This window comes from Macaca fascicularis, chromosome 3 (assembly GCF_037993035.2).
Source record: "Macaca fascicularis isolate 582-1 chromosome 3, T2T-MFA8v1.1".
Classification (NCBI taxonomy): Eukaryota; Metazoa; Chordata; class Mammalia; order Primates; family Cercopithecidae; genus Macaca; species Macaca fascicularis.
Window position 1 is genome coordinate 183,294,525 of NC_088377.1, and position 26,795 is coordinate 183,321,319.

The 26,795-nt window shown below is 40.2% G+C and overlaps 2 protein-coding genes across 21 annotated transcripts in view; one reads left to right on the top strand and one right to left on the bottom strand.

Annotated features, from left to right (window-relative positions):
- Positions 1-20,568, top strand: part of AGK (acylglycerol kinase) — a 140,770-nt gene extending 120,202 nt beyond the window's left edge. For 18 of the 20 annotated variants that reach the window (XR_012432938.1, XR_012432940.1, XR_012432941.1 and 15 more), the window contains 7 exons: positions 241-320; positions 3,314-3,371; positions 7,635-7,785; positions 8,201-8,298; positions 15,578-15,648; positions 17,856-17,940; positions 19,119-20,568. Coding sequence is in view for 15 of the 20 variants with exons in the window: in XM_045388232.3 (XP_045244167.2) it covers positions 241-320; positions 3,314-3,371; positions 7,635-7,785; positions 8,201-8,298; positions 15,578-15,648; positions 17,856-17,940; positions 19,119-19,256 (681 nt within the window). In the remaining 5 variants the exon portion in view is untranslated. Of the gene's footprint in view, positions 1-240; positions 321-3,313; positions 3,372-7,634; positions 7,786-8,200; positions 8,299-15,577; positions 15,649-17,855; positions 17,941-19,118 lie in introns of those variants that run through there. The other 2 variants (XR_012432942.1, XR_012432939.1) reach the window with 2 other exon arrangements.
- DENND11 (DENN domain containing 11) overlaps positions 19,245-26,795 on the bottom strand; it is a 45,188-nt gene continuing 37,637 nt past the window's right edge. The window contains exons 9-10 of the mRNA XM_045388235.3: positions 22,839-22,909; positions 19,245-21,630 (exon numbers count right to left, since the gene is read on the bottom strand). Coding sequence (XP_045244170.2) covers positions 21,554-21,630; positions 22,839-22,909 — 148 coding nt within the window. The 3' untranslated portion in view covers positions 19,245-21,553. The remainder of the gene's footprint in view (positions 21,631-22,838; positions 22,910-26,795) is intronic.

Consider the following 26,795-nt stretch of genomic DNA (forward strand, 5'->3'; position numbering starts at 1 on the left):
TCCCCTGCCAGCAGATTCATGAAACCTGATGTGTAAAACTTCCCTTCATTTACAGTGTGGCTTATTCAAGTATTTTTACTGAGCACTCACAGGGTTAATGTCTTTAATGTTTGAGCAGACTTTTTAGAATTTTGGTTTGATGAAAAGTAGGCCATGAACATTTGCTGAGTGCTCACATGTGAAGAGTTCCAAGTGACTGATTGTAATCATGAATTTAAATGAAATGTGTTTAACTTCCAGGGTGAAAAGGAACAGCCTGTGTTTGCAATGACCGGCCTCCGATGGGGATCTTTCAGAGATGCTGGCGTCAAAGTTAGCAAGTAAAGGATTACTATATTGATGTGTGATTTTTTAAAAAAAAAATCTTATTCTGTCCCTGCCTTTCAGGTTTTAACTCACAGAGATCTTCTGGGAATAAATTTGGTGGGTCTTGAGGTTGAATTATGTGTGAATAATGGAGGTAGGAACAATCAGGTAGAGGTTTATGTCCTATATGCAGAAAGGCTGGGGAAGGTTGCAGCTTCCTCAACATTAGCTGGGCAGTAGATGAAGAGGAGAAGGGTATGTCTCTATTTTTAGGCACAATATTTGAGCATAGGTTAGGCTCAAGCTAGGCTGTAGGGAGAACTGGATTGCCAGTCATTCTGCAGCTGCTTAGCTGGCTACCAAGTGGAAGGGACTGCCTGGGCTACAGCCTGACGGCGCTGTTGCAGTCGGACAACTTTTCCTGAGAGGTGTGTTTGTGAAGGCCTCGCAGATTGGAAGACCACAGGCCGCTGCTCTTAGAGGAGGAAGAAAGGCGGCGCCTGGCTGTGCCGTGAGGCGGGAGAAACAGGCCTGCTGAGGAGCTGATGAGAGGGCCAGCACTGGGTTTTCATGGGAATTGACTTATTTTTGGAGAATCCATTGTGTGCGGTGAAACTCTTGGCTTTCACCAAGAGAGAGGGTGTGTTGTGTTCCATCTGCTGTGGAGAGGTAAAGTTAGGCAAGGGCTTGCTGAGCAGGACTAAAGGGGACACCGTGTGAGATTTGCTTCATACCTGGTGGGTGGTATTTTCTCTTTACTTTTTCTTAAAATCGAGGGCTTACAGTTTGAGTATAGTTTAAATGAATTGTGGTTGATCTCACACATAGCTCTCAAGAAATTGCACTTTCACTTGATAGGCCAGCCTGCCATGCTTTTTTTTTTTTTTGTTACAGAAATTTCTCTCACTTGTTTCACTTTATTATTCTTGCTAATGAGATTCCTGACAGTGCAATGTCAAAAGAGAGACATTACCATATTATATTACATGTTGCATTCTGAAGTATTTCGCATCTTTTTATTTGCAAGTGTGCCATGATTATGGGGTTCCACCAATTACCTTGTGTTTGATCTGAAATCTCAAATCCAGCAGCTCACCAAGTGAAACTGCTTAGCTTTCCCTAAAAAAGTCTGGTTAGGACAAATTGCTTTCCAAAATGTGTTAAGCAACAGTAAAGCACAGTACAGGTCAACACTTTCAGGGCTACTTTATATACTTGCCCCATATCTTGGTTGGTTTCTGAACAAAGAATTTTAAAATTCTGATTGTCATTACGTGCTGCCTTGGCTAGGCCCATCCACTGAGTTGCTCTTTGTATTAAGAAAGAAATGGTAGAGATAGGAGAAATCATTTCCTAGCTGGCTATAGAAGACTACAAGACAGTGGCAAAGTGTACTATTGGTAGAGATGAAGGAAACTGAGGAATATGTAGAAGGTAACTGCCTGAGTTGAGATGACCTTCTACTTGGCTAACTAGGGAAAGAAGCAAACTATAAAGGAAATTAAAAAAACAAAAAAAAAAACAAAAAATCAGATGATCAGGGCCTCATTAGTAGTAGCACAATATCAACCTGAATAATAATTTAGAATGTTTCTGCATTCCCTCTTGGATTATATCTAAGCTCTTTGTCTGTTATTCCAGGCCCAACTTTCTCTGTCATCACCCCTAATTATGAAATTATGCATCTTTACTTCTAAGCTTTTCCCTCTTTCTCTGGCTGTTATCCTGTTTCCCATACTCTAAGTTTTGTACCCTGACTTTATTCTGTGCCATTCATTTTATAAGCATGGCTGCTCCAATGATTTTAGGCCCTTAATGATTTTTTGTCTCTTTTTGATTCCCCTTACCAATAAGCAGTGATCAGTTTATGCTTTTCTGTATAGTCATTCATTGTTTGCTTTTACTTATTTGGGTCTTATTTTCTCAAATCATAAGCTCCCAAAGTGGGAAATTTATACTTTATATTTCTTCTGTTTCCTCCACATTCATAGTGGATGCTAAATAAATGTATATGATCAGAATCAATAGAGAGCAGTTAATGGTGAGTGATTTGTTAACAGAGATAAGTTTTAAGAGAAGAATCTACTTTATGCCATTTTCTAATTCCGATTAGGTGTCTTCCTCTCTCCAGTAGCTTTTATGTATTTAGCAATAAGCAATAGATTCTCGTTATTCCCAGATTTAACATTTGCCATTTTGAAGCTGTATAACAGGAGTCATGTGAAATTATGCTGGTTTGCACATTTTAATTGAGTGTGCATATGTGCGTTTGTTTGTGTGAGAGGACATGGTGTACAGGATCTAGTCATTTAGCTTGGGATCAGCACATCAGAGCATGCAGTGTCTGCATCTTCGTGTGGCTGCATCATCCTTTACTCATAGCCCTTTTGAATGTACACTTGACCCGTTGTATCCATAGATGTAAACAAATGCAGAGAGAAAATATTTAGGGAAAAAAAAATTCCACAAAATTCCAAAAAGCAAAACTGGAATTGGCTGCACACCGAGTACTGTGTTGAATCCGTGCAAATGAAGTGATGTGTAGGCATCGTATTAAGTGTTATAAGCAATGTAGAGTTGATTTAAAATATACAAGAGAATGTACATAGATTATGTGGAAATATGCCATTTTCTATCAGGGACTTGAACATCTGCAGACTTTGGACTGAGGGACAACTGTATACCGAACTGTATTCTATGGCTTAAAGGATGTGTTTAAAGGATGTTGTGAATTTAGTGACTCAGGGAGCCTGGTTATATATCTCTCATAAATTGCAAGGATCTTTACTGTATAACTAACTAATTACATATAACTTGACAAGGCATCGAAATGTGGATTTAAAATTGGATGTAATACTCTTTTATACTAAGCCATAACCTCCTAGCTACCAGAATAGCCACTCATAGCAGAGATGTAATTCTAATGTATTGTCTGCCATGAATGGTATCTATCACATGATAGTTCTTTTGATATTCTTATCAGATTTTTATCTTGGTCTTTTCACAGGTACTGGTATCTTGGGCCTCTAAAAATCAAAGCAGCCCACTTTTTCAGCACTCTTAAGGTAAATGTGATTTACAGTGTAGATATTTGCTGTGTTATTTTGTTGTTTCTCTGTAATGCAAATATTTGGTATATTTTTTTAATTCCTTGCTACAGATGAATGTGGCATGCTTCAACACTAAAACAGGGCATGTTTGATTAAGTATAAATACAAAAAGCATTCCTGTTTTGATAAGCAGTCACCCCTCATCTACCAACTCATTCCCTCTACTTCCAAACCCATATTTAATCTCTCGTTAGCATTCTAATTCCCTTTGCTATTAATTCACTCTCTTGCCAGACAGACCTTGAACATAATGCCCTATGTCCCACCGATTATTTGTATGCTTGTCTATGTTAGTACCTGGAAATGAATTGAAGATTTGCATCTGAATATGTAATATCTAATTGTACAGGTTTGTGTTTATATCAGTAGGTTTCAAACTATACTAGCTAAGTATGGGTGGTGGTGACTGTATTGGAGAGTATAGGTATGGAACATTTCCATTATCAGAAAAAGTTTTGTTGGGCAGTGCTACTCTATATGATACAATAGAAAATACTGGCATAGAGAAAAGCCTAACAACTTTTATTAGTGAAAATGCTAATAGAAAAGTCATCTTTACCTGTGGACTACAGACTATATTCAGCTTTTATGCAAATCAAAATGGTATATTCACAGTTTGGCTGGCCAGTCTGAAAATTGGCAGATGGGGTTGGAATGTAGTGAGAAGTTTGGTTCTAATGTTAATATTCAGAGTTATTGAGTGTTTTTCTAATTATAAAAGTAATACATGTGGAAACATAGCTTCTTTTACCTTTTAAACTTTTGGAAAACATAGCTTCCTTTACCTTTTAAAAAAATTCTGGCTGGATTAAAAAATTAAATGTAAAACCCTAAAATCACTAGACTACTAGAAGTAAATGTATATAATTTTAAAAATGAACTTGGCAGGGCAAGGTCTTTATATACCAAGGGCAAACTGGATTAGTAAAATCGGTTACTCCTCGAGGGAATAATTTCATTGGTGGAGTTCTGAGTGCATTTAGGAAGAAACAGAGTAGCTACATATTTAAATGGAATATAAACTGTTTCTACCGTTTATTCAGCAAACAGTTGTTGATATATGCTTGGGATACAAAGTCAAATGAGACAGGTTTCCTGCCCTCAGTAGAAGTATTCATATGCTGGGAGGGAAGTGTAAGCAAATCAGCAGTTAGGCCAGTGCTGTGAGAGACAGATAGAAAGACTAAGACGGGAGCAGAGAGGAGGGGCATCTCAATCTAGTGAGGGTCAGGAAATCTTCCCAGGGGAGGTGACACTTACACTAAATTTTGAAACATTTAAAGGCTGTGTGAAGTCACAGTGGTGTGACATGGCCCTTCATTATGATTAATGCAGTAAAATGGCAGGAAGTGAAGCCAGTGGGTTAGGTAAGGGCAGGTTATGGCAGGGTTTGATGTGCAATTTGACTTTTATCCTTAAAGCAATGGGGAGTTATTGAGTCTTAAGCAGAGGCATGACATGAGCAGATTTGCATTTTAGAAAAATTGTTTTTTTCTAAACAAAAACAGATAGGATGTAGGTAGCTCAAGTCAAGGACATTAGATAGAATATTGTTAAAGTAGTCAGGTGGGAAGTAACATATAGACTAAGGAGGTAACAGTGAGTATTGACAGTAGAAGACGGATTAAAGAACTGTTAAGTTAGAACCTCAAAAGTCAGAAGAATATAGGATTATCAGATTTCTGGTATGAGGGACTAGAGTTTGGTAATTGGAGTTTTCCACTGATGTTATAATACTAGAGTGAAGAGAGATGAAATTTTCAGTTTAATCTATGTAGAGTTAACATACCTGTGGTACAGACAAGCAAAGATACAATTGTGATTTAGGTCTGGAATTCAGCAGAGAGGTCTGGGCTACAGAAACAGATTCAAATGTCATAAGTGTGTGAGCGGTGTTGAAACCATGGGTTGGGTGAAATTACCATTCAGTACAGATGGCCAGGAATATCCCTAAGGGACATAAACATTTAAAGAACTACCAGAAATGACTGAGAAGTGCTAAGAGAAAATGCAGGAGAGAATACTAACATAGAAGCCAATAGAAGAGAGAATTTCAAGATAAAAGTAAGAGTTTCAAGAAGCAAAGGCAAAGACTTTAAATATACAGACAAGAGAGTATCCATCGAATTTGGCAGCCTCCAAAAGCTGGGCAGCCTCCAAAGTGTGGTGGCTGAAGCCTGGTTGAAGAAAGTCGAGACATAAAAGTGATGTAAAGAAGTGGAGATGGCAAGGACAGGCTACTCCTTCAAGAAACCTGACTTTGAAGAGAAGGAGATAGGGAAGGCAAAAGCTGAGAGAAACATGGGATCAATATGGAGTTTTTAAAAGTGGAGAATATCCTTGTGTTTCTAGACTGAAGAAAAAGAAAAGAATGTGAGGAGGTGAGGAGAAGGGAGACAGAAAGCATGACTGAATTGGCAAAATCCAAGAGCAGGTAGAAGGGTGTGGGATCCAGAGTCCTGGATTGTCCCTGGACAGGAGAAGGGACACCTTTTTTCATTGATACAGGAGAGGAGTAAAGGGTAGGTCCAGATAAAAATGAGATTAGAGAAAGTTAAGGTATTCTCACTGACGTCCCTGATATTCTCACTGAAGTATAGGAAGCAGTCATCCTGTCAGAAAGGCGGTGGGTAGTGGTATGGGGGATTCTGAAGAAAGATGAATGAAGGAGGAGGCTTAGGATTATCAAGTAGCATTGAAGACCTGAGGCTAACGATTTGTAGACACGAATGCTCCTTTGGGTGACTGCTTTTCCCCATATTAGTACTCAGCAGGAGTATCATTTTCTCCTCTAGTAATACTGAGCCATGATGTAAGAGTACAGGAACTTAGTGACAAGGCTGATCCAGAATTGGGGCTTTCTAGGACATATTGTAGAAGAATAAAGACACAGGAGAGCCTGGAGTAAGTGGAAAAAGAAAGCGATTGAAAAGTAATGGACTATCAGTTTGGCACTGAGGGAAAATGAGTGGTCAGGGAGTAGAATCCTCAGTGTGATTGAAAACTTGGGGCATTTAGGTCTTCAGAGGCCCACAATAAAACCCCTCTCTTCCTCTTTTTAGTTTGAACCAAGGTATGAAAACAAATGTAGGAACTAGGCAGATGAAGATCAAAACGTCAGCTTTATAAATGTCAGCAGGAGTGGAGGACAGAGCACAGATACGTGGTCTCTATCTGATCTCCTAATACTGTGAACTGAAAGTATCCACTGAAACAGCTCCTTCAGGGCAGAGACCACCACAAGAAGCTAATTTTCACCACATAAAAATTAGAAGCAGTGAACGTTTGAGACAAGGACAGCTGCTGTCAGAGAGAAAAAGGAAGGGGCTGGATCCATGCATTGGTCCTTCTAGACTCGGGGAGGAGTAAGTGGTGGAGTGAGAGAAGCCAGTGTTGCTACTGTTTTGTAATTCACCACCTGGAAACTTGAGAACAGGGAAGCATTTCACCCTAAGAGACACAATGGGCACAAAAGAATCAACCAGAAGAATATGGGATGTGATTTAGAGGGTAGGATCTCAGAGTTTTAGATTTCCAAAGTGAAATAGTTCTGGGTGACATTAGGGGCCAGGATGTGGCCATGGAAATGGGTGGATGTGGTGAATTGGAGGTGATGTCAAGGGCTGAGAGGCTAGGGTATGGTTTTAATTATTCATGCGGTCAGGATGTGATCCAGGCTGACACTGGACTTGGGATGCCAGGACGCAGAAGACAAAAAAAAAAAAAAAAAAATAGAGTGTGAGGGTGATGGGCTTTGAAGCAGAAGTGAGAAGCCTTGGGCTGGATTGTGAGCCTGGGCTAAACCATTCTGTCCTGTGTGTGGAATAAGATTCCAGAAGTGAGGTAGGTACTTGATGCAACTGGATTTCCTCAGTTTCATTTTGCATCACCATCTGTAAGCCAAAGATGAATTTATTACAGATGACCCTATGTTCATTCACCCTCCTTTTGGACAAGTGTAAATGGTGGTGGTTAGTCCATTTTAGGGGGAGCAGTGGAGGCAGTACTTGCTGAATTCATGGTTTTTAAGATCTAGCTTTAAGAGGAAAAGAAAGCTTGAGGATTCCATGCTCCAAATTAGCATTCCATCCAGTGAGAGGAGATTATTAATTCACTTTCTAGCAGGTATAAAGAGACAAATAAATAACCTTTACTGAGAGAAACTCCCAGAGTGGAATTGTATATGCCTAAGAAAATTTTCTCTCTCCACATTAAAAGGAGTGGCCTCAGACTCATCAAGCCTCTATCTCATACACGGGACCTACAGAGAGACCTCCCACTGAACCAGAGGAGACCCCTGTACAAAGACCTTCTTTGTACAGGAGAATATTACGAAGGCTTGCATCCTACTGGGCACAACCACAGGATGGTGAGCAATGTGGCGACTGAGGATTGGAGGGCCCTGGTCAGTTTAGGAGTGCCCTAAAGTAGACCTCCAAAATCAGTTTGAGAGACTTAACTAGAGCAGGAGAAGCCTTTCAGGAATCACTGAATTGATCCTTCTGTGTGCCATCAGAGCATGCCCAAGCAATGTGCCATCAATGGGCATAGCAGTCTCTGTGCACAATCTTTCTGTTAATGTGACTGCTTTTGGTAGTGATGTTTTAGGCACAGAGATGCCATTTTTACCTCTATGTATAAGAAGCATGAAATAAATAAAATGAAGGCAAAGAGTCAGCAGAAAGGCTTGAGAAACTGAGCTGAGCAGCTAGCAGCTAGCCGTCCGTGGTGGGTGGTTAAATGTTAATGGAAGAAACTGACCTGTATCTAATGGATTCCCACAGCCCTTTCCCAAGAGGTGAGCCCAGAGGTCTGGAAAGATGTGCAGCTGTCCACCATTGAACTGTCCATCACAACACGGAACAATCAGCTTGACCTGACAGTAAGTGTGCTTTTTTATTAGAAAAGCATTTGGTACCTAAGAAAAGTGACAACAGCTATAGAATGCTCCCACTAATTCAGTTATTTTTATTTTTACCCTGTGGAGATAGAGAGGGCAGGGTCAGGGGAAAGAGGATGCGGTGTGCCTTTAAGGAATAACAGCAATGAGGAGAAGCTGCCACCTGCAGGAGTGGCATAAATGCTTCTGGGGCTCTGATCACATGTTCTGCTCATTGCTTAATTGGCATTCAGAGAACTTAGGGCAAGAGGGCTTTAGAAATGCAAATTAACTATTCCCATTTGTCACTGGAAAAAAATTGTGGAATTTTTACTTGAGTAAATATCCACGATTTTCGTGACTACTAAATATGTCAAATTAGATCCTCAGGAGAAAAATACCCACACACATACATCTGTATCTATATCTACATGTGATTTATTTAGGCCCAATCTATAGGTATGCACTATCCCATATGGTAGCTATTAGCCACATGTGGTTAGTTAAATTTAAATTAATTAGAATTAAATAAAATGGAAAACTTAGTTCCTAAGTCACACTCACCACATTTCAAGTGCCCAACAGCCATATGTGGCTAGTAGCCACCATATTGGAAATCACAGGTATACAGCCTGTCTGTCAGTGCAGAAGGTTCTGTTGGGTGGTCCTGCTGTAGAAAATACATCCGAAAGTATTGAAATAAAGCAGGCATTGGCAAACTGGTCTGCCACCTGTTTTGTATAGCCCAGAAGCCAAGAATCTTCTAATTTTAAATGATACAAAGAAAATCAAAAGAAGAATAATTTTTGTGAACAGAAAAATATGTAAAATTCAAGTTTCAGTATCCATAAATAAAGTTTTATTGGAGCACAGCCATATTCATTCACAAATACATTGTCTGTGGCTGCCTTTGTGCTATAGGGGAGAGCTGAGTAGTTGTGACAGATTGTATGGCCCAAAGCCTAAAATGTTTATTATCTGGTCACTTACAGAAAAAGTTTACTGACCCTGGTATAGAGAAAACCTTGGTAATATACCAATAGGAAAGTAATTGTTAACTGGACTAACTACATTCAGCTTTTATGCAAATTAGTCTGTTCACAGTTGTCTAGGCCAGTCTGAAAATTAGCAGATGGAGTTGGAATGTCGTGAAAAGTTTGATTCCAATATTAATAGAGTGATAAGTTTGATTCTAATATTAATATTCAGAGTATTGAGTTGTTTTCTAATTATGAAAATAATACATGTCCATTGCAAAACATTTGGAAAACATAGCTCCCTTCATCCTATAAAAAAATTCTAGTTTGATTAAAGAACTAAATGTAAAATAATAAAATGATTAAAGTATTAGGGTAAACGGCACATGTTTATACCTATGTAACAAGGCTGCACATCCTGTGTATGTACCCCTGAACTTAAAATAGAAGTTTGAAGTTAAAAAAGTATTAGGGTAAAATCTAAGTGATTATCAGTATAAACTTAAGGAGGACAAAGTCTTTCTAAGCATGACATTTAAGGCAAAAATCATACTGATGCATTTGTCTTTTTATTTAAAAAGGTATTCTAAACTTTTAAATGACATATTGGGAAAAGTATTATCATGTGATAGACCAGGAATTCACTTTTCTTGTAACAAGCTCTTAGGATAAACCAATAAGAAATGGGCAAAGGACTAATATAAAAAGTGAGCAAGGGGTAAGAATAGAAAATTCATAAAAGAAATAAGCATTTGAAAAAATAGCTTATATTTGCTATTTACTACATGCTAGGCACTGTCCTAAGAATTTTACATAATATTATGTAATCCTTATAGGTAAATATATTTATCTGCATTTTGTAGGTAAGGAAACAGTGATTTCGGCAAAGAAATACAAATTAAAATAGTAACATTGAATTGTCATGACTAAAAAGCATGTTATAGGTTAAAAGCTTGGTGGTGTGTGTTTGTGATGGGAATATAAATTGGAACATCCTATCTCAGCAACTGGGTATAGTATCTATGAAGTGTCTAAAATATATGCATACCTTCGGCCCTATCAGGTGTATTTCTAAGAATTTATCCTACTGAAATAATCTGATGAATATATAATGTAGGCAGTCCTTTTTTACATAATGGAAATTGAAAAACACTGGTGAAAGTGGATATATGAATGCTAAAAAAAAACAAAACAAAAAATTCTGTTCCAGAGGAATTTAAAAGAGAAAGATAAAATTTCTAATTATACATCTCCTTTATACCAAGTCTTTAATAATATGTATTTCGAGTATTTTGTTCATGTTCTTTACCATTGTTCTTTTCTCTGATGACTGAGTACCAGTGAATGGATTGAGTTCAGTCAGTATGTGATGGTGATCAAGATTAGCCACACTCACAATGCCAAGTGCTTTTTATCTTTGTGCTTATTATAAAAGTATACGATACTGTGCTGCTTATCACTAGTAGTAGCAAATTCATTTCTTTTTTGCACAATTCTTTATAAAAATAAAAGCAAATGCAATACATTAAAGGCAATGTAGCTGCCGTGTAATAGCTCAAAATGTTCACTTATTAAAACCAGTACATTCAGTGTATGAAAGAAGCTGTAGAAGTGTAGAATGTGTGAAAATTAGGATCTCTTATACAACTATGCTCACTGTATTTATAATAGTAAAATATTTGCAATGAACTAATCAGACTGAATAAATTTTGGTACATTTATTAAAAATCATGTCTATTATAGATGTATTATTTTCTATCTATTGACACGGGAAAAAAGATTTGCAACATAGTTCCATTTTTCTTTAAAAAGGAAATACCCCCACTTAATAAGTGAGTTTTGTAAATGATGGAGGTAAAGCTCCAATTTTATGTTCTTTCCAAATAGAAAGTTGGTGCCAGTTGTCCAAGCACCATTTATTGAAATCTCCATTTTCCCCCACTGATCTTCAATAGACCTCTGCCGTACATCATGTCTATATACATGTAAATGTTTCTAGTCTCTTTCTTCTATTGTTGTTCCATTTTCTCATACTTAACATTAATACTCTGCTTCTCTTAATTATTACAGTTTTATAATAAGTTCCATGTTTTTCTTTTTTTAAAACAGTCTCCTGGCTATTCTTAGCTCATTTGAGTTCTATGAATATTTTAGAATGTTTATTAAATCCCACATAGAAATGTTATAATATTGATCTCACTGCATTGTACCCATAGATCAATTTGGAGAGAAATGACATTTCTACAATATTGACTCCTCTCGAATATGAACGGGGTGTATCTCTTCATTTGTTTAGGGCTTCAATGTCTTTCAATGAAGTTTTATAGTTTTCTCTAGAATATCCTGTCTTTTGCTGGATATATTCCCAGTTATCTTAATTTTTATGCTATTCTAAATAATATCTCTTAAAATTTCATTTTCTGTCTGATTTAGTAGATGGACATATAATTGACTTTTTATATCAATGCTGAATCAGCAACCTAATTAAATTATTATTAATTATTCTAACTTTCTTTCAATGAATTCTTTCAAATTTTCTATAGATTTCGTCATGGCCAATGCAAATAGTGCAAGTTTTGTTTTCTCTCTTCAAATACTTATCCTTACAATCCTTCATTTTACTTAGAGCACTGGCTAGGACCTCAGTACATGGTTGAGTAGAAGTAGCAATAACAGGAGTCCCCATCGTCTTTCTTAATTCTGATTTAGAGAGAAAGTCTTCATTGCTTCATTCTTGTATTTAATGTGTTTTCTTTTTTTATAGATACCCTTTATCAGATTAAGGAAGTTCCTTTCTATTCCCAGTTTGCTACATTTTTATCTTTCATGTTAAATATCTTAGATACTTAATTTTATCGAGTACTCTTCCAGCATCTATTGAGATAATAAAGTTTCCTCATTTAATCTGTCAAAGCAATAAAATGAATTGATTTTTGAATGCTAATGTGAGACTTTTGGCCAAGATGGAGCAAAAAGCACCAGCTTTATACCTTAAACACCTTAAACATTAGACAAAATCTATGAAACAACTGTATGAGACATTGGTATGAGATAAGCAGCATAGGTCAGTGAGTCCAGAGAGCAGGGAGTCGCTTGCCCCAGCTGACTGCTGGAGAGAGGCCACTGCCTGTGGAGAGGGAGCCCACACAGCCCATGGCCCCCCTCGGTTGAGGGGCCTTTGAGAATTCTGAGAAATCAAGGCAGCTAGAATTGCAAGGCAGGATTCAAGAAAACCACATAGAGAGGAGAGCCGCACCCAGAACCAAGCTAGAAGTTTATGGAGGTTTCCTCTGGAATCTTCAGCTGAATACTGACAGGTGCATGCATGTGGGAAACCACCACCTGAGATGGAGGTTGAGTTAGCAATGAGCAGGCGGGACAGTCTCGGGAGCGTCAGTCTTCTCACAAAGCCAGGAATAGTTCGTGTTCGAACCAATTAGAGTAGAAAATCCTCTTCAGACATGGGGCATTGGGTAATGTCCTCAGAAAGGTATCGCCTCACTAGTGAGTCAAAATTAATTCTAGACTAAAGGCTGCCCTGTTCCCTGTTAACAAAGCTAAAGGCTCGCCTCCAAAGAACCACAGTTTCTTTATAGGTAACTTAATTGTGCTTCCAGAACAAAGCTTTAGAACAGGGGTCAGCAAAGGACAGCCCACAGGCCCGAATATCCTGCTGCTGTATTTATACAGCCTTGAAGCTAACAATGTTTTTTACATTTTTAAATCATTGAAAAAAATCAAGAGTATTTTTCTGTTACGTGTGGAAATTGTCTTTAAATTTCAGTGTCTGTAAGTCAAATTTTACTGGAACACAAGCACGCTAATTCATTCTCTGGCTGCTTTCAGCCACCATGGCTGGGTTGAATAGCTGTGAGAGAGACCTCATGGTCTGCAAGCCTTCAGTGTTCACTCTCTGGCTCTTTACTGAAAATGTTTCCCGACCCTGTTCTAGCTGAAGCGTGGCTCTCCCCTGGGCTCTGTCTTTCCCACAGCCTTTAAGCAGTGGCTGTGTTTTCTTTCTTTTCCTCCCCTTGTATGCTGGGCCTGGTGACTGGTGGTTGTCCTCCTGTCTCGTCACTGCTTTAACCCATTCTTCCTCCTCCTCCTCTAACTCTCCCCCCAGCCCCACCTCTCAGTGTCCTATTGTCAGAGCAGATCATTGCTCCTGGGAGCTCCTGAACCCTGGGCCATTCTTACACATTTATCTATAATGTTAATTCCTAGCCCACTGTCTCCCTCTGCAATACTACTCCTGTCTTAATTCTCAACACGGCAGCCAGAGGGATCCTATTGAAATGAAGCCAGAACATATTTCCCTCCTTAGAACCCTCCAGTGGCTCTCTGCTTCATTCAGCCTAAAAGCCAGCTTCCTCACCATGGTCTATGAGGCTCTGCTGATGTAGCTCCTCTCTTCCCTCTGTCTTCCTCACTGTTGTCCCTGTCACTCACTCTGCTCCAGCCACATGGGCTTCCTTGCTGTTCTGTGCTGTCAGACATGTTCCCCCACCACCACCTGAAGGCCTCTGCCCCAGTAATTACCCTTGCATGGATTGCTCATCCGCGGATTAGGGGTTCTCAAAGTCCCATCCTTAGATCAGCACATCAGTATCGCATGGAAGTTGCTGGAGATGAAAATTCATGGGCCTCACCCCAGATCTACTGAACCAGAAACTTGGGACGGGGTGAGTCTGAGTTAAAATATTTTTATTGATTGATTGAGACGGAGTTTCACTCTTGGCACCCAGGCTGGAGTACAATGGCACGATATTGGCTCACTGCAATCTCCGCCTCCCAGGTTCTAGCGATTCTCCTGCCTCAGCCTCCCTAGTAGCTGGGATTACAGGCACCTGCCACCATACCCGGCTAATATTTGTACTTTTAGTAGAGACGGGGTTTCACCGCGTTGGCCAGGCTGGTCTCGAACTCCTGACCTCAGGTGATCCACCTGCCTTGGCCTCCCAAAGTGCTGGGATCACAGGCGTGAGCCACTGCACCTGGCCAAAAATTTATTTTTTAGTTGACAAAGAAAAACCAGAGTCTGAGTGTTACCTGCTCTCTAGTGACACTTGCTAAACTTTGAGAACCACTGCTCTGGATGTCCACATCGCTGACTCCCTCATCTCCTTCAGGTCTCTTTTCCAAGGCTTCTCCATGGAACCCCCTTTTATAATGCAGCCACTGCCATCAGCGCCACCTCATGTTCCTCGCTCTGCTTCTTTGTTCCTTTTTTCTAATATACTCTGAAATACTTGTGGTATCCTTCTAACACAGTTTATAATTTACTCTTTTACTATGATCTATCTATTCCCTCCAGTCTCTACAGTAGAAAGTAAGTTCTTTGTAGGCAGAAATTCATGTGCATTTTGTTCACTGGTGTAACCCAAGCTCCGTGGGTTCATGGTGCATGATTGGTACTCAGCAAGTAGCTGAATAAAAGGTGAACTTTCAAAGTCATCCACTTTATGTTTTGTAATTCTTAGTTGAGAGTTAGTTGTTCTTTGTTACCCTTTAATCTTAGGCAAAGGCTTTAAGGCTCTCGGAGGCCTGTGGGTTATCCTGGGCCTGATGATTTTGAATGTACCCCCAAAGAAACAAGACCTCTATTTGAAGCTGACATAGAAGTTGTGGGATTCATTTACAGAGGGCTAGGTGTGTGTGGCTAGTCACTGACTGGTAGCAAGTTATGGGAAGTGGTCCAAGAATCAAGTCTGTTCTATAGCCATTTTGTCATAGCTCAAATCATCCAGAGCTTTCTGTGGCTGGAAATGGAAAGTTTTTAAACATTATCATAGAATAAATGGATTGCTATTTTTCAACTCTGGTTGCATACCAAATTTGTATGTAGAGCATTTAAAGGAGCACAGGCACCTGGGCTCTCCACACCAAGCAGCTGATTCTATGCTGTGATGTGAAGCTGATGTACAGTGAACACTGAGATTGCTGGGATGGGCTGAAAGCTTGGCCTGCAAGGGAAGTAATCCTAGAGACTAGAACAGTTAATAATTACTAGTGAGTGACAGAACGTCCAGAACCTCCCACTCTGAGTTTTCTGTTTGCTTATGTAGTAAAAAAAAAAAAAAGCCAAGCAATGGAGATGAATTTTCTATAAATTATACCTCAGTAAAGCTCTTAGTGGGGGAAAAAAAAAAAAAAAGGCTGAGAATAGGTTCTGAATTAAATCACTACAAGTAGAGCCTCCTATTTGTACACAGCTTCAAACTATGAACCATCAAAGCTGAGGATGACAACAGGCTGCATTAGCCAAATTTTAAGAGTAATGACGTTAGTGTTCTTAACCTTTTTAGAGCAAAGAAGATTTTCTGAATATCTGCATTGAACCTGACACCATCAGCAAAGGAGACTTTATCACTATAGGGTAAGTGGACTGGGGTTCATAGGAAATGAGGCTTGTGATTTTCTCAGATTTTACTATTCAGAGTGCCCCATGAAGTCTAAGACAGAGATCCAGCCAAAGCCTTGTCTTGTTTGGGAATTTCGATGTTCTTTCTTTCCTAGGGGCTGACATGTATAGTGCCCCTCTCCTGTGCTGGCCATCACTGTTCATTTTGTGGGGATCAGAATGTAAGAGCAGTCTTTGTTTTTCAATTGAAACCAAAGAATTCAATGGAGCATGACACAGCGTCAAGAACTTTGGTTTCAGGGTCAAAGAGCTGAATGCAAATTTTGATTCTGCCACTTACCCGACGTCATGACTCGGATCATTTAGCGTCTGAATCCTTTCCCTGTCTACAGAATGAAATAACACAATCGTCTCTGCCGATCTCAGGACCGGCGTTCAGCCTTGAGTAAGAGAATGTGTGTCAAGTCTTTTTATATTGTGAAGCACTTCACAGTATCCATTACTGTTTATGTCAGTTCACCATGTCCTCCTATTCCCAGGGCCTTCATAGAGAACTCGAAAAGGTATTGAGTACCTTGGGCATTTCCCAGGCCTTTTTCCCTTTCCAACACAGAATACCCTTCCAAGTCCTGTGATTTGTTAAGTCCTACCTCTGCCAGAATTGTATTGGTTAAGAACACTATAAATCCTCCTTCAGAGCATCTGAGGAGCTGGTGTGTTCCCATGCCAACTGGTAATTTGCTCAGCTCTGCTTTTCTGTGCTTTGTCTCAGAGCTCCCTCTCGTGCCCACTTAGGGATCACACATTTCTGTTGCAGCGGCCTGGTCTCCATGGCTACTTCATTATCTACACAGGCACATAAGTTTGTTGTTCTTGCCTTTGGCATAAATTCTTCAGAGACTGAATAGCTGATTCTGCAGCCTTTGATTTTCTTGCTGTATCTATAGGAAAAAGAAGGGAAAATCCTGTTCCTTCTACGGAATGTCCAGAAATCACACAGTCTTCATTGACAGTCTGGCCAGCGAGACCAGCAATATTCAAATCTCCTTTATGATACTGGGATCCAGAAATAGAGACCCCAATTCTATTGCTAAGGTTAGGCGAAGCCACTATGTTCTGCATTGTTAGCATCAGTGGCAGCCACAGTGTCCTTCTGTTCTCTACAGGAAGTGAAATCAAGTAATGTCTGTTTCCTCTGGATACCTGAAGAGAACATTGTGAAGTTGCATTAGAAAACTCTGATACATTTCGTAGAATTACTGTTGTTAATGAATGATAAATAATGGACTAGTTTACCTGGATTAGCTTTTACTGTACTTCCACTGCCTAAAGGATATAATCTGCATGAGGTGGAGTGTGTGTCTGAATATGCGCTGGAAATTTTACTCCATAGTACTTACTCAAGGGTAGACATTGTATGCCAAATAGACTGTGTTATAAATACAGTCATCCCACAGTATCCTTGGGGGATTGGTTCCAGGACCTCCCTCAGATACCAAAATCCAGATTCTCAAGTCCCTTCTGTATAGTGGCAGGGTATTTGCACAGACGTATGCACATCCTCCCTGTGTACATTAAACCATCTCTAGATTACTTATCATACCCAACACAATGTAAATGCTATGTGGATAGTTGCTATACTGTATTCTCTAGGGGATGAGAGTCTGTACAGATTCAGTACAGTTGCAAAAATAGGTATTTTCTATCTTCGGTTGCTTGAATCCACAGGAGTGGGACCCACAGATAGGAAGGGTTATCAGAGAACTACTAAGACTAGTTGTTCATATACATAAAAATATCTACATTAAAGTAAAAATATTTTCTCCTTCAAGTAATAAATCACAAGAAGTACCAAATACCAGAAGTTTAGTACTTTTCCTAAGGAATTGAATTTCATTCTAATTTTTAAATTTGAGACTAACAGTCTAAGAATTAGTTACATGTGGAATGATTATTTTTAAATCAATCAATTTTTAAATCAAATTAAGAGCATTTCGGAGAAAGTCATAACTTCATGCACAGTTCTCTACATTCAGTCTAGAATGTATCACAATGCTAAGCAAGAATCACTGTGGAAAAATTATTTACAGAACTCTGTGGCTTAATAGACCATCTGTCCACTTATGTAACCTCATAAAAAGGGGGAAAGAAGTTGCTACGTTGTTGCAACCTAATGCAGTTGCCATCACTGCTCTTAAGCTTGCTTTTTCTTGTGCCCACAGAAGTCGAAAGGTGAGAAACCCCAAGCTGCACGCTGAGGGCACGGAGTGTCTCCAAGCCAGCCGGTGCACCTTGCTTGTCCCCGAGGTGAGTGGGGAAGGGGTCGGAAGATCCACAGCATTTGATTCGTTCGTCGTCGGCCTGCCCCTCTGCTGTGTCCCATCCTTCCTCTCTGTTAGCTAACCCACACACTTAGGCACGTACTGTGTGCCAAGCATTTTGCCAGGCTCTGGGTCATATTAGCGGGGAGCCGAAAAGGATGGCAGAATCCCCTTCGGAGTCACGGATTTAGAGTTGGACTCTTGAAGACTCCCATCATTTTCAAGCCAAGGTTCTTCCCTAAAGTGGTTTTTAGGTCTCCTTTTATTTTTCCATATGTAAATAGTGCAGAAGGTGACTACATTAAGACAGAGAATTGTCTAGCTGGCAAATGTTAATAGTTGCTTTTACTTTAACATTTTATATAAAGGGTCTGGAAGCAGTTTTCAGTTCAACACTGAATTTTTCTGTATTACAAAATGCCATGCTTAGAATAACCTATGTAAGTGAAAAATATGGAAATAGAATCTGGAATTGGGAGGTTATTCAATTGGCAATTCGGAAAAGAGGCTCTTCAGATAGCCTTTGAAGACATGTGGCCATTATATTACTGTATTCAGACAAGACGATAGGTAAAGAGAAGGTATCCCCATAGTGACTGGCATCACAGTTTCGATATAAATATTGAATTAAATGCATGAGTTATGGAAGCGTTTCATAGACTCTGTAATGATATTAATGTTCGTATACCTTAGGTATATCAAGCTAAGCAAGTCTTAGAGAATAATGAAAATGATCCAGCAGATATAATAGCTTGTCATAAGAGAATTAGCTGTCTTTCTCTATTTTTATTTGAGAAGGATTAGCATAATATAGAAGGACTATGTTTATGAGTTCCTTAAGACGTTGCAGGACCCTTGCCTTTTAATACATATTTCAAAATTATAACCATGTTGTTCAAATCCCAAAATACTCTGGGAGGAGATAGGGGCTAAAAAAAGAAAATAAATCCTTTTTCATGGATGGTAGAATTAGGATGTTTCCAGAACCAGCACTGTGCCATCACAGAGTAGGCACTGAATGTTTTTGTAAAAGAACGGTAGGGTAATCCTCAAGACAGGATGTTGTTTTCCGTAATGAACTTGTTCTGGTTCTGTTGTGAGACCCCAACTCCAGTAGGCCACTGATGTGGGTTTGAGCTGTTCTGAATATTCTCTTCACCCCAGGGAGCAGGGGGCTCTTTTAGCATTGACAGTGAGGAGTATGAAGCGATGCCTGTGGAGGTGAAACTGCTCCCCAGGAAGCTGCAGTTCTTCTGTGATCCTAGGAAGAGAGAACAGATGCTCGCAAGCCCCACCCAGTGAGCAGCAGAAGACAAGCGCTCTGAGACCACACTTTAGGCCACCGGTGGGACCAAAAGAACAGGTGCCTCAACCATCCCAACAGTGTCGTCAGAGGGGCCCCAGGGCATTTTCATGGCAAGTACCCCTCTGCCCCCACTCCAGCAGTGCTTCCCAAAGCGTGCTCTGTCACCTGCTTTGCAATCCGCTTCCATTAGTGCATGTTTTATTTTGGTGTGACGGTCGGCGCTCCTAAACACGAACTTTCCTCAGGCTGGTTCAAGATGGAAAAGGACTTTCTTCTGTTTTCTTCCAAATGCAACCACAGTGGAGAGCCCACAGTGGGCTTAGCCTGCCTACGCCCTTCCATTTCTGTTCTTTGACCGTGCTAGGAATTCCAGGAAAGTGCATTCCTTCCCTGGCGACCTTTTCCTATTTCTAGGCTCCTTCACGGGTGCTGCTGTTTTGTGAGCTCCGGCTCCTGTTTAGCTTTTAATTCAGTTGTATCCTCAGTCCAGAAATGTAGGCGAGGTTGGTTCCCTCTTCAGCCATGGCTACAATACTGTAAATTGCTAGTTTTAATTTTTTTAAGTAGTGCTTCCTAAATGGTTTGCATGAGAGCCATCTGGGGTACATGTTGAAAATTGATTTATTTGGGGTCTACCCCAAACCTAATAACCCAATTCGGGGATGGGGTCCAGGAATATGCATTTTTAAAAAGTCAGCTGCCCTTCCCAGGTGATTCTATAAGTTGTCCCTCAACCGTACTTGGAGAAATAGTGTTTTAAAGCAGTGGTCCACAAAGTATTCTGCTCACGTGCCCCCCAGAAGTATTTTGAAAAATCATGTATTCCCCTCACCCATCTAAGTTGACATCTAAAATTTTTCATGGGAAGTTAAATAGTTGACAAAGTATGTATTTGCTGGTGTCGTGTAAATATGGGTATTCTAAAATAAAAACTGTTACATCACTATTTTAAACATATCCAGTACAATTTAAATATCGTAACAATTTGACACCCTTCATTCATTTATAAAAATAAATGAGCTAGTTCTTTAGTAGTTGAACATTTCAAATTGGCTTTTCTCCTTCTGTATTTCTATACTACTTTTCAGCCAAGAATCCTATCAGAATGTAATCTATTATGCCTGCCATCTTTTAATCATTCACTCCATTATCTTGTCAACAAAAAATATAAATGGAAATAAGTTTTTTTAGTTCTTGCTTTAAGTGTTTATCTATCTCAGTCCAGAACAAATGTTATCATAATTATTGGTATATAATGAAAACGGTATTAATATAATTCTTTGATGATTAAAAGTTGTTTTATTAGAATGTTCTTTATCCTAATTAGTTCATTTATCCAAGAATACATGAATGTGATTTACAGCTGAGATGGGGTTCAACCTCAGCTGTATTCCTTGTTTCATTTCTTTATAGATGTAAGCACATAAATTCTATGGAACAGAATTATGTTAGCAATGTCGTACAGTTCTTTGAATTCCTTTGGAATTTCGACAAAGATCACAGTGCCCTATCATCAAGAATTATTAATGATGATCTATCAACTAACAACTTGATTAGATTCTCCTTTAGTCTGTTGAAAGCAGAGAACTAAAATCCACCTGATTTGCCAGGGCTTTGCCAGCCAGTCATTAGCACCGTTTTTACTACCGCAGACATTTTCCTTTGTTCAGTGCCCCTGAGGTTCTCACACTCTAGGGGGCAGTGCACCACAGGAAGATCAATGAGGGAAGATTGCCATGGGGAAGGGGAGGAAGCAGAGCTGGCAGGCCTTAGCTGCAGGCTCTCTCTCAGGCAGATCCCTTTTAAGACAGAGTACGTACACCAGGCCCCCACATCCCATGGAGATGGGAGAGAGACCAATGCTTGAGTAGATTACAGAACAGCTATGAAAAGGCCATGAATGAAGATCACAAAAAGGAAGGCTTTCTTATTTCACACTGTATTCTTTAGGGTGGTAAAAGTTCTGCTTTTAGCAAAAACGTAACAGATGGTTCCAAACATCAGCATAAAGATCACTCATCCCATACCACCCACAGGTAGGGAGGAAGGATGCTGTGGTATATGAAAACAAAAGTTTTCACCTGAGCCGAGATTCATTTAGCATATCCTGGTTCTGTAACAGTTCCAAGGACCAGTGCAGAATCTGGCTTTCTTCTCTGATAGGCTACCAGTGTGTGTTTGTGTGCTCATGTTATGGTTCTAATCATAATGGTACATATAACTGAGGAAGGATATGGAAGCCACTTTAGAACCCTATTCATTTTTAAATATAAAGATGCCTTGTTTCCTTGATTCAGGCTCTTTCCTGTGAGGGCTTGGTTTCCTTATTGTTGACTGCTTTGTTCTTTGCCTTGTCCTTCCCCATAAAGCCTGCATGGAAGACGTTTAACAGTGCAACGAAAAGAGCGTGACCTGAGTGAGGCTTGTCAGCCAAAGCTGGAATGCTGAGCTATCTAGAGGAGAACCTAATAACCCAATTTGGGGATGGGGCCCAGGAATCTGCATCGGGAAGCTGGCCACCCTTCCCAGGTGATTCCGTTTAGTACAAACTTTTTGACAGATTAATTTCACTCAGATGCAAAGATTAATCCCAGCACTTTAGGAGGCCAAGGCGGGTGGATCACCTGAGGTCAGTAGTTCGAGACCAGCCTCGCCAACATGGTGAAATCCCGTCTCTACTAAAAATGCAAAAATTAGCTGGGTGTGGTGGCAGGCGCCTGTAGTCCCAGCTACTCTGGAGGCTGAGGCAGGAGAATCACTTGAACCCGGGAGGCAGAGGTTGCAGTGAGCTGGGATCACACCACTGCACTCCAGCCTGGGTGACAGAGCAAGACTCCATCTCAAAAAAAACAAACAAAAACCATAGTTGCTTTCTGTAAGATAGAGTTTAAGATAAAGTTTATAAAGCTTTTTTCCTTTCCCTCACAGCTGCTTTGCACATATTTGGATGCAGTTATATTTCCTAAGTGCCAGTGCTTCACATATGTAACTGATGCATCGGTTCTCACAATAACCCTAGGAAGTAGGTACAGGTTGAGCATCCCTAATCTGAAAAGGTGAAATCTGAAATCCTCCAAAATCCAAAACTTTTTGAGTGCCACCATGATGCTTAAAGGAAGTGCCCAGTGGAACATTTTGGGGTTTGGATTTATAATGCAAAGATTCTAAAATCCTAAAACATCTGAAATCTGAAAATACTTCTAAGTCCCAAGCATTTTGAATAAGGGATACCCAGCCTGTAATAATATATGGTTACATAGCTCAGAAAATAGGAACCTGGCTTTGAATCCAGGCCATTTGATTTACAGAGCCAGTGATAGCAATGTACCCTACACTGGTTCTAAATACATACTCTAACTCCCCAAAAGGTTAAAAATGAAATAAAAGTTTAGAATATACACATACACCAAATATATATATATACACATACAATTTTAAACTTAACTTTGATAAGAGAGTTTGTAAAGTAAAAGGGTGGTGGTCTCTGTGGGATTCCAGAAGTTTCCTGATGTAATTAAGGGTACACAGCCCTGTCTCTTCTGGGTGGCATAGTCATTCCCAACTTTGTTTCCCATTACCTGGAGAAAGTCTGTCCAGACCGTGGCTTCCAGAAGGACAGGTAGCAGCTCCCCAATCTCCTCCATCGTCACTGTAAGTGAAGTCAGGTTCAGCCCCCATGGGCTCTGCTCATGGGGTGGGCCACCATTCCTTCCTACCACAAACCACTTTTCTCGGACTGGAGAAGGGACTGCAGCACACGTGTTCATGTTAAAATGTGAACTTTAATTGTAAAAATCATTTTCTGTAAATATAGTTATATCAACTTCTCTGCACGCAACTTGGTTCATATATATACAGATATGATATTCATAGATGTTATTTGTACCACAGAACAAAATCAATGCAAGAAACATTTACTCTTAGCTTCAGGATTAACCCCAGCTTTCTTTAGGCCTTAAAATTACCACCACTGGAAACAGCACGGCATACCTGGGCACATCAGTGTTCAGGGCAAAATTTATGAAGTGTCTTACTAATTTCATAATATGAGGTAAAGACCCGAAACAAAAATAGATTCAGTCTCTTGTATTGCTGTAACTCTTAGGCTGGGGTATTAATCAAAATAGGATTTTTACATTTAAGGCGACAGGCAGGCTATGCTGATTCTAACTCAGAAAGAAATGGGGAAACAGTTTTTCTAAGGGTACAACTATTTGTTTAGGCTTATTTTCCCAGACCTATACAAAAATTCAGTCAACAAACTTTGGGTAAATAAAGGAAATTCATTTTGCTTTCCTCTGCTCTCTGTCCCTGAAGTCACTCATCTAGGCTGGCTGCTCAAACGCCCAGAATCTCCACCATTCTTCACTTGACAGTCTTCATGGACACGTTAGACCCAAATTTTTTTTTTTTGTATAACACCATCTTAAAATTTTTCAATATACTCTATCTTTCTTTGGTTTACCCAAAGGAAGGAGTTTTCACTCTAATGTCAATATATTTGCAACCATCCAACTCAGTGACCTCTGTGTGGACTGTTCACTTTGTGGATCATCTCTGGCTAATTGAAAACATCCTGCCTCATCCCCACATTCTCTGACTAGCCTTAGACAGCAAAGTAAATTTATTATTAGTCTAAATAAGCATTCTATAGCAAACATAAGTAATTCACACCTGGCCTGCTATGAAAATTAAATTTTCTGAATTTAGATCATATTAGCTCTAAAAGCCCCACAGTGTGCTAAAAATCAAGAATAAATTCTAAAAAGATGAAAGCAAGGCTTTTTTCTCCATTTCTTTATAGAGCACTAGAAAATTCTTATTCCCCTTCAAAATTTGCAATTTCATCCAACTGCCCCTAAATTCTAGTTCCAAAAACGAATTAAAGTGCCAGTTATAACACTACCTCCCACTCCCACCTCTCTCAAGAAAGAGGCCTAAAAATAAGAATGATGACATTTACCCTTTTTTGTACTAGAGCTTTACTTAAGGTTGGTATTTTTATGTCAACCTTCCTAGGACTGTCAAGTCTACCTCCTAAAGAGCATGTCAAGATTTCATAGCACAATCTCCTTATTCACTCTCCAAATTATTTACAAAGTAAAACTTCTATGGGGTCTCAGCCACCACCAAATTACAAAACTGCCCATTTCTTCTAGAATAATAGTTTTAAAATTTCCTTCCATTTCAGTATATGCATACTCAGTTTATCACATAGTAATATCAATAAAAAAATAAACTTCCATTTCTTATAAGAAAAACATTAACTTAATTCACAGTTAGCCTTTTCCCACAACACTCAAGACTCCAGTAGCTTCTAGGAACAGAGGTATATTAGTAATAAAAATGGAATATTAAAAATCCATGACTTGGGAGTAAACGGAGCCCTTAACTCCTCCTCTCCCCCTACCTGAATCAGAAAAGGGTTTTCCTGAAATGAGAGGGGACGGGACTGGGGTCAGCATGATTCTCACCTCGGTATAACTACAAGGTACAGGGGAGAAGACAGGAGGGATGGCCATTTGGCAGAATCCAAGCCTACTAGCTTGGGATCTATTAGGGAGATAAAAGCCTATGCCTGGCATATTGGTCCCCAATCTGATTTTCTTGCCCATGTTAGAACTGTCATCACACTAAGGCAAGTTCACTGCCAAGCTGAGCATTATCCTGTTTATTCATCCACCTGCCCACTCCTCCTCTACCTCTGCAAGGATGACCTGTACAGGGACTGGAGAAAGCATCTCAATCCATTCCCCGGGCTGTGCAGTTTCAGAGGGAAATAAATGGTCCCTTGGGTCTCTGCCTCTTCTCGGAGGGTTGATGTCCTACAACTGAAAGCCTAATTCATTACTGCCCTTTACAAAAACTTCCCTGAAGGCCTCAGTTTAAAGGTGAGTGATTTCATCTTTTATTGTGTTTGAAGGGCTTTCAGTGTATCAAGACTGAGAGCAAATTCATCCTTATAGCCACCAGAATGAAAAACAATGATTTAGCTAAGATTTAATTTATCTTCTAGCTAAAGTCTCATCGGTAGTTACATGATCAACAAATGTTCACATGTGGCATCTGGAAGCATGTGCACCTGTGTGCTAGCTTAACTTTGTCTTGACTTTAAAGTGGAACAAAACAAGGTAAGTTATAGATGCAAGTTCCTAAACTAAATTACTTCTATTGATACATCAATGATTTCAGCTTCCCTCCCCCTAACCAGATGGAGACACAGATGCTATAATGGATGATGGATATGGAAGACAAAAGCCTTCTAATTCATTGCAATCATAATTTACTGAGGACTGTAGAGGTCCCAGGTGGGACACTGACACTGGAATTGTCTCTACCAGGCATAGAGAATGTTTCGTGTTTAAAGCCCAAGCAAATTCTAACCACATAATTTGGGCCATACTTTTATTCTGGTAGGGGATAAGCCCTACCATTTGGAACTCCTTGTGGAGAGTCCTAAGCCAGGAGCCAACTGGACATTTTCCCAAAGGCTGAGTAGTATCATCTGCTGAGCCCACAGAATTGAAAACACCCCCTTGAACAGGCCTTTGTCATATTTTACATGGACACCAACAAGCCCCAAACCTGAATTCTCCTCCCACCTGGAATTTCTTCTGACTTAGGAACAACAGGGCAGCCCAGCCAGCGTCTCAGGTCAGCAATTATTTCTCAACTGGCACATGTTTCGTTTCACAGTGTGGCATGAGATCAGGCTGAAAGCTTCACAGGAGAACTAGGCCTGCTCAGGCAGGCCAGGGCTGAGGCCCAGCAGGAGATAGTGGCAGAAGGTATCACACCACAAGTTTCCAACCCTCCCCCAGGAGGCCAGTGGTAATCATAATGCCCGCCCCTAAAGAGCTTACAGACCCGGCCGGGCGCGGTGGCTCAAGCCTGTAATCCCAGCACTTTGGGAGGCCGAGGCGGGCGGATCACGAGGTCAGGAGATCGAGACCATCCTGGCTAACACGGTGAAACCCCGTCTCTACTAAAAATACAAAAAAAAAAAAAAAAAAAAACTAGCCAGGCGCGGTGGCAGGCGCCTGTAGTCCCAGCTACTCAGGAGGCTGAGGCAGGAGAATGGCGTAAACCCGGGAGGCGGAGCTTGCAGTGAGCTGAGATCCGGCCACTGCACTCCAGCCTGGGCGACAGAGCAAGACTCCGTCTCAAAAAAAAAAAAAAAAAAAAAAAAGAGCTTACAGACCTAGAAGTCTGTGAACAATGTTCAGCACTTTCTTCTGAACAAAAGCAGATGGTTTCTCAGAAAATATTTCACTGCCTCACTGGCACATTCTCCTTTGTGGCCACCCATACCCTGACCCTCTGCATGAGCGGGAGGGTGGACTGAGACAGAAAGCTACCAAGACAAGCACAAAGTTAAGGGAACCCAGAAGCCCTGACTCACCATTCACAGGAAAATGCAGGAACTTCATTCTCACCCTGCTATGTTTACACCAGCACTTCTGAGCTTGCAGTTAAACCCGCAGAGTGTTTGCATATAGAAGGCTCGGAGCAGAAGTGCCTAAAACAGCTCCTCC